We start from the raw sequence: 8,693 nt of genomic DNA, 5'->3' as shown, positions 1-8,693 counted from the left end.
TTCGTGGAGATTTATTTCTTTTTCAGTCAAGTCTTTAACCTGTTATTTTTACCCCAGTAAAAGGGCTGCAATGAGCTGTCTGGCTTGTAATTGTTTCTCTCACTCTTACTGAACTTGTTTAATATGTGTAAGTGTTGGACTGTGTGTGCACATGCTTGCATGTGTGTGTCTATTCTGTGTCGACTGTGTGGTCTATTCATTCCTTGGGAAGTCTTAGTGTTTAGTACATCATTCAGGTGAGGCACTCGGTTTGTTCAATGTTCGTCCCTTGTAAGTTCCTTCATCCTACACCACCAGTGTGCTATTCCCACACTTGACCTCCTGAGTGGTGTCTGACAACATGTGGCACTGCTTGTGGTGAAAGAGATGCTGCTTTAGATGGAGAACTGACTTTCTTCATCGTATTGCCTTACACTTATAAGGATGTAATTGGAAAATGGTAATTTATTTGAATCTCTTCAAATTACTAGGCTTGTTTTTGCAGTCCAATTCTTGTATTGTTGAATATTATTCCAATTTTGTCCTGCTCAGATGAGTGGCTCTCATTGTCTACCGACTGCTATGGGCATTGCAGTTTTGATCTCTTATCACCACATAATATTGACTGTGGTTCACTGCTGCACTGATGACAAAAACCATTGAGTGCTTTTCAGTGTCTAGTTCCATCTCTGTTCCCTTTCCTTCTCTCCCTCAACCACCTCCATAATTTCCAAATTAGCAAATCACCATCCAGCAAGAACCTGGATCCAACTCTGTGGCAGTAGTGTGTGTGTTTATCGGGGATAATCATGCGTGTGGGGTAACTGATTTTCTGTGTGGGTGGGATGATCAAGTATGCTTGTTTAGCGTGTGAATTGTGGAAAAACTTTGGCATGGGATTCCCACTGCACCCATTTCTCTGCGGACCAGTGGCTCTCAGGCTGTTACACAAAGGAATTGTAAAATATAAAGATGTTAATCTGATTCTGACATCCCTCAGGTTCCAGGGACTTGTTAGCCTTCAGTCTCATTCATACTGTTTCTCTGGTGATTGTGGTTATTCCATTCTCTTTTGCCCTGGATTTTTTTTCTCCAAATTGGTGATGATGGAGAGGAAGGAATGAGAGAGTCAAAATATTCCCAGCACCTCAGAATTAGATGGGTTCATCAGATCTACAGGAATTTTGCACCCCTGCAGTGGGCTTACACTGTTGTTAAAACTGAACGAACAATGGTGGCAGGACCTCGGGTGGAGGTAATACAGAACATCGTTTCAGATTTTAGTTTTAATAAGTTGCATAATAAAAATGACATGATATTAATATAATTGATGCCTTAACCCTGAGTTTTTGGACACAATAAACTCGATCTGAATGAATATGCCACGGCCGTCACCGACTTCATCAAGACCTGTGTGGATGAGTGTGTGCCTTCGAGAACATATACCGAGTCTTCCCAAACCAGGAGCCCTGCATGAACCAGATTTGCAGTCTGCTGAGGGCTGGATCTGTGGCATTCAAGACCAGTGACCCAGAACCCTACAAGAAGTTGTCAGGTATGACCTACAGAAGGCCATCATGAGAGCGAAAAGGCAATTCCACGTGAAGTTAGAGACACAATCAGACACACGACAGCTGTGGCAGGGTTTGCATGCCATCAATTCCTAATAAGGTGAAACCTAACAGCATAAATGGCAGCGATGCTTCGCTCCCTGATGAGCTCAACACCTTTTATGCACGCTTTGAAAGGGAGAGTAACACTAAACCTGCGCAAATCCCCACAGCATCTGGTGACCCTGTGATCTGTGTCTCGGAGGCCGACATCAGAAGATCCTTCAAGAGGGTGAACCCTCGCAAGGCATCAGGCCCCGACGGTGTACCTGCAGGGTACTGAAAATCTGTGCCGATCAACTGGCTGGAGTGTTCAAGGACATCTTCAACCTCTCACTGCTGCAGACAGAGGTTCCCACCTGCTTCAAAAGGGCATCAATCATACCGGTGCCCAGGGAGAGCAGGGTGAGCTGCCTCAAGGACTATTGCCCGGTAGCACTCACATCTACTGTGATGAAGTGCTTTGAGAGGTTGGTCATGGCTAGAATTAACTCCTGCCTGAGCAAGGACCTGAACCTGCTGCAATTTGCCTACCGCCACAACAGGTCTGCAGTGGACACAATCTCACTGGCTCTCCACTTGGCTTTGGAGTACCTGGACAACAGCTAAACATGTCACGCTGCTGTTTATCGATTACAGCTCGGCGTTCAACACCATTATCCCCTCAGTATTAATCAACAAGCTCCAAAACCTGGGCCTCTGTACCTCCCTCTACAACTGGATCCTCGACTTCCTTATCGACAGACCACAGTCAGTATGGATCAGTAATAACATCTCCTTGCTGACAATTAACACAGACGTACCTCAAGGATGCATGCTTAGGCCACTGCTCTACTCTCTCTACACTCATGACTGTGTGGCTAGGGACAGCTCAAATTCCATCTATAAATTCACCAATAACACCACTGTTGGCAGAATCTCAGATGGCGACAAGGAGCCGTACAGGAGTGAGATAGATCGGCTGGTTGAGTGGTGTCACAACAACCACACTCAACATCAGCAAGACCATGGAATTAATTGTGGACTTCAGGAAGGGGAAGTCTGGAGAACACACACCAGTCGTCACTGAGGGGTCAGCGGTGGAAAGGGTGAGCAGCTTCAAGTTCCTGGGTGTCAACATCTCAGAGGATCCATCCTGGGCCCAACACATTGACACAATCATGAAGAAGGTACACCAGTGGCTCTACTTCATGAGGAGTTTGAGGAGATTCGGTATGTCACCAGAGACTCTTACAAATTTCTACAGATGTACGGTGGAGAGCATTCTGACTGGTGGCATCACAGTCTGGTGTGGAGGCTCCAATGCGTGGGATCGAAAGAGGCTGCAGAGGGTTGTAGACTCAGCCAGCTCTGTCATGAGCACAACCCTTCCCCCCATCGAGGACATCTTCAGGAGGCGGTGCCTCAAGAAGGCGGCGTCCATCATTAAGGATCCTCACCACCCGGGACATGCCCTCTTCACGTTACTACCATCGGGGAGGAGGTACAGGAGCCTGAAGACCCACACTCAGCATTTCAGGAACAGTTCTTCCCCTCTGCCATCAGATTTCTGAACTACCTATGAATCCATGAACATTACCCCCTTTTTCATCTTTTGCACTATTTATTTATTTTTGTAACATAGTAATTTTTATGCCTTTGCACTGTCCTTCTGCCGCAAAACAAGTTTCACGACATATGTCAGTGATAATAAACCTGATTCTGATTCTGGGGTCAAGGGAGCTACATTCAATGTTCTGCTGAATATCCGTACATCTATGTCTCATCTCTACTTATGGATAATTAAATTGCTGTTCACTCTGTGAGAGTCTGGATGATATACAAGTCAGATATGAAACTCAATATCTGCTGAAGAAGTCAGATAGCCAGAGTTTGAATGAAATTCAGATCATGACTCCCTCTTCTGGCAGAGAATGATAGACCTCAGACATAAAATTCATCTACTAGCAAGCAGTAAAGGAGAACTGGTGGATGTGGTTAATTTGGATATCAATAAGGCATTTAATAAGGTACAAAGTGTAAGGGCTCATAGCATTAAGGAGGAATATAACTGTGATGGAGGTGGTTCACCAAATGTTCACCATGTTGATTCCTGGGATGAAAGGATAGTCTTGTGAGGAAATTGAACAGGTTGGGCTAATAATCACTTGCATTTCGAAGAATAGGAGGTGATGTTATTGAAAGGAACTACATTCACCAGGACACTGAGTGGTACTGAATAAATTGTTGGAACTGCTGCCTGCCAAGTGTCCGGGTCCTGATGGATTTCATGCTAGGGGTTTAAATGAAGTGGCTTGTGAGACAGTTGATGCATTGGTTTTACTCTTCTACAGTTTGCTAGATTTGGGAAAGTTCTATTTTATTGGAAATAATGAATGTAACTCCTTTATTCAAGAAATCAGGAAACTACAGACCAGTAACAACATCTGTCATGGGGGAAACTGTTAGGAGTTATTATTAAAGGTACCTAGAAATATTCAGGGAAATCAATTTTGACCGTTACTGCCATTTTTTGAAGAAGTAACATGCACTGTGGATAAAGGGGAACTAGAGGATGCTTATCACAGCTTGGTATGGCAACTGCTCTGCCCGGGACCGCAAGAAACTGCAGAGTTGTGGACACAGCCCAGCACATCATGGAAACCAGCCTCCCCTCCATGGACTCTGTCTACACTTTTCGTTGCCTCGGTAAAGCACAATCAAAGACCCCACCCACCCCGGACATTCTCTCTTCTTTCCTCTCCCATCAGGCAGAAAATACAAAAGCCTAAAAGCACGTACCACCAGGCTCAAGGACAGCTTCTATCCCGCTGTTATAAGACTATTGAACAGTTCCCTAGTGCGATAAGACCTCACAATCTACCTCGTTATGACCTTGCACCTTATTGTCTACCTGCACTTTCTCTGTAGCTGTGACACTATACTCTGCATTCTGTATTGTATTGGTTTATTATTGTCACTTGTACTGAGGTACGGAGAAAAACTTCTCTTGCATACCGATCGTACAGGTCAATTCATTACACAGTGCAGTTACATTGGGTTAGTACAGAGTCCATTGATGTAGTACAGGTAAAATCAATAATAGTACAGAGTAAAGTGTCACAGCTACAGAGAAAGTGCAGTGCAATAAGGTGCAAGGTCACAACAAGGTAGATCATGAGGTCAGAGTCCATCTCATCGTATAAGGGAACCGTTCAATAGTCTTATCACAGTGGGATAGATGCTGTCCTTAAGTTTGGTGGTACGTGCCCTCAGGCTCCTGTATCTTCTACCCGATGGAAGAGGAGAGAAGAGAGAATGACCCAGGTGGGTGGGGTCTTTGATTTTGCTGGCTGCTTCACCAAGGCAGCGAGAGGTAAAGACAGAGTCCAAGGAGGGGAGGCTGGTGTCCGTGATGCGCTGGGCTGTGTCCACAACTCTCTGCAGTTTCTTATGGTCCTGGGCAGAGCAGTTGCCGTACCAAGCTGTGATACATCCAGATAGGATGCTTTCTATGGTGCATCGATAAAAGTTGGTGGGAGTCAAAGGGGACAAACCGAATTTCTTTAGCCTCCTGAGGAAGTAGAGGCGCTGGTGAGCTTTCTTAGCCTTGGCATCTACGTGATTTGACCAGGACAGGCTGTTGGTGATGTTCACTCCCAGGAACTTGAAGCTCTCAACCCTCTCGACCTCAGCACCGTTGCTGTGGACAGGTGCATGTACACCACCCCCTTTCCTGAAGTCAATGACCAGCTCTTTTGTTTTGTTGACATTGAAGGAAAGGTTGTTGTCATGACACCATTCCACTAAGCTCTCTATCTCCTTCCTATACTCTGACTCATCGCTGTTTGAGATATGGCCTACAACGGTGGTATCATCTGCAAACTTGTAGATGGAGTTAGAGCAGAATCTGGCCACACGGTCATGAGTGTATAGGGAGTAGAGGGCTGAGGACGCAGCCTTGTGGGGCACCAGTGTTGAGAATAATTGTGCCGGAGGTATTGCCGGCTATCCTCACTGATTGCGGTCTGTTGGTTAGAAAGTCAAGGATCCTTCTGCTACCTCAATGCACTGTGTAATGAATTGATCTGTACGAACTGTGTGCAAGACAACTTCTTCACTGCACCTCGGTAAAGTGACAATAGTAAACTAATTCCAATAACTGGGCTGTCTAGTAGGCATTTGGTCAGATGCCGCATGAAAAGATATTGTAGAAAATAAAAGCTCATGATGTTGGAGGTAACATTGGCGTAGGTAGAAGATTAGCTGGCTAACAGGAAACAGTTGGCATACATGGGGCTTTTCTGGTTGTCAAGATATAGGGAATGTGCCACAGAGATTGGTGCTGGGGCCTCAGCTTTTTACAATTTATATAAATGACTTGGATAAAGGCACTAAAGGTGTGGTTGCTAAGTTTGCTATAAAGGTAGGTAGGAAAGTAAGTTGTGAAGAGGATATAAGGAGGCTATGAATGGGAATAGAGATGGGTTAAGTGAGTAGCAAATATCTGATAAATGGGTACTCACTGGAAACCGGCTTATGGCTGATCTGATTGTAACTTCAAGTCTCCATTTCCAGTGTATACTCTTCCTGGTGCCTCGGGGGAGAAAAAGCCAACATGATCAAGGACCCCTCCCACCCTGATCATTCTCTCTCCGGTTCCCTCCCTTCAGGCAGAAGATCCAAGAACATGTACCATCAGACTCAAGGACAGCTTCCATCCCATTGTTGTAAGACTCTTGAATGGACCTCTTATACAATAAAGATGAACTCTTGACCTCTCAATCTACCTCATCATGATCCATGAACTTTATTTGTCAGCCTGCACTGTGCTTTCTCTGTAACTGTAACACTCTATTCCGCATTTTGTGTTTTTCCCCCTTTTGTACTACCTTGATGTATTTATGTATGGAATGATCAATCTAGATGCATGCAAACAGAAATTTTCCACTATATCTTGATACATGTGACAATAATATACCATTTATCCATGCTGACTTTTCACTCGTTTATTAAAAATGTCAAAAACCTGCATTGGGGTTAAAGTGAGGAAAATGCTGGAAACACTCAGCAGGTCAGGCAGCAACTGTGGAACGAGAACCAGAATGAATATTTCAGGTTGAGGTCCTTTTCGAGTTCTGCAGATGTTTTGATTTTTATGAGATGCTGAGAAGATGTTTCCCCTCGTGAGGGAAGCTAGAACCAGGGTGTATAGAATCAGAGTCAGGAAATGCCCATCTAAGACAAAGATCAGGAGAAATTTCACCTCTGAGAGTTGATAATTTATAATTCTGAGAGCTGAGCAGGCTGAACCATTGAATATAGTTAATGCCAAGATAGATTTTTGGTCATTAGAGGAACCGAAGATTATGTGGAGCCAGTAGAACTGAGGCCAAGTTCAGGTAACTATGATCTTGTTGAATGGGAGAACAAGGTCGATGGACCGCATGACTCCTTCCTAATTTCTAAGTTTATGTCAACGCTGCTGTTTGTCGGATCTTGTGCGCATTTTGGCGAATGCACTTCCTCCTTTGCAGAAATGTTTATGTTTAAAATTGTACTGAGGCTGTGGGGTGCCGCTACAGGAAAGAAGACGCACTGGAAATGGAAGCAAATGGGGTCGGAACCTTGTTCGGGAGCTGCGTGTGTGTGGGCGCCGCCGGAGCGCTGAGTGGGTGCACCGGGGGGCACGTGGTGTGCGGGCTGGTAATGGCGGTGCCTGGCAACCGCGTGTGAGAGCGGGACCCGGAGCCCCGGCACCGCGTGTGAGAGCGGGACCCGGAGCCCCGGCACCGGGTGTGAGAGCGGGACCCGGAGCCCCGGCAACCGCGTGTGAGAGCGGGCTAGGCCGGAGCAGCAGGACCCGGGCCGAGCCACACGATGGGGAAGTGCAGCCGGGTGAGTTGGGGGGACTCACGGGGACGTTGCGGCCTCAGACCCGGTCCCGGTCCGGGCGACGCCGCTCGGCTGCCTGACCTGTCACCGGGACGCACCTGAGGGATAACTCCTGACCAGGCTGACGGGCGTGGAACTTAGTAGAAGGCCATTTGGCCCTTCGGGCCTGCTCTCCCATTCTATAGGATATCGTGCGTTCCTTTATCTGGGCACTTGGAACAGTACAGGAACAATAGAGACACAAGAGACTGCAGATGATGGACTCTGGAGCAACAGATAATCTGCTGGAGGAACTCAGGGTCGAGCAGCATCTGTGTGGGGGGGGGGGGGGTGGGGTAGAGGGTAGGAATTGTCGATATTCAAAGTTGAAACCTTGCATCAGGACTGGGGCATTGAGTCCTGATGCAGGGTTTCAACCCAGAAACGTCGACAATTTCCGCCCCCCCCGATGCTGCTTGACCCACTGAGTTCTTCCAGCAGATTGTTTGTTGCTCCAGCACAGGAACAGGCCCTTTAGCCCACCATGCCTGTGCTAACTGTGACGCCAATCCAAAATAATCCCCTCTGTCTGTACGTGATCTACATTCCTCCATTCCCTGCCTGTTCACGTGCCTGCCTCTTAGACACCACTATCATATCTGCTTCCACCACTCCCCCTGGCAGCACATTCCAGGCACCCACCACTCTCGGTGTATTTAAAAAAAACTTGCTCTGCATATCTACCTTAAACTTTCGCTCTCTTACTATAAAGCTACATCCTCTAGTATTTAACAATTCCACACTGGGAAAAACACATAATTTTATAAACCTCTACCAGGTTTTCCCTCGGTCTCCAACACTCCAGAGAAAATGGTCCAAGTTTGTCCAACCTCTCCTTATGGCTACTGCATTCCTGCTCTCTCCCCACAACCTTGATGCCTTTCTGTGTCTATCTGGATCCTTCTTAAGTATATTCAGTGACTTGGCCTCCATTACCTTCTGTGGGAGAGAATTCCTCTAGTTCACCACCTTTTGAATGAAGAAATTTCTTCTCGTTGCTACACGTTCTGCCCCTTATTCTGAGAGACTGTGACTCCTCTCTTGACCCAGTCAGGGAAAATGTCCAGCCTGCTTAGCCCTAGAATAAGCAAGAGCAAAAAACAAACTGCTGGTGGAACTCAGCAGATTGAGCAGCATCTGAGTGGGGAGTGGAATTCTGCAGTTTGTTTCTTTTTTGCACCAGATTCCAGC

General features: G+C 46.4%; 1 protein-coding gene across 1 annotated transcript in view; it reads left to right on the top strand.

The window, feature by feature from the left end:
• Window positions 1-7,233: 7,233 nt before the first annotated feature.
• ppan (peter pan homolog) overlaps window positions 7,234-8,693 on the top strand; it is a 55,069-nt gene continuing 53,609 nt past the window's right edge. The window contains exon 1 of the mRNA XM_052041842.1: window positions 7,234-7,466. Coding sequence (XP_051897802.1) covers window positions 7,449-7,466 — 18 coding nt within the window. The 5' untranslated portion in view covers window positions 7,234-7,448. The remainder of the gene's footprint in view (window positions 7,467-8,693) is intronic.

This window comes from Pristis pectinata, chromosome 31 (genome assembly GCF_009764475.1).
Source record: "Pristis pectinata isolate sPriPec2 chromosome 31, sPriPec2.1.pri, whole genome shotgun sequence".
Lineage (NCBI taxonomy): Eukaryota > Metazoa > Chordata > Chondrichthyes > Rhinopristiformes > Pristidae > Pristis > Pristis pectinata.
The sequence above is the reverse complement of the archived record's forward strand: the minus strand, read 5'-3'. Positions and strand labels throughout refer to the sequence as shown.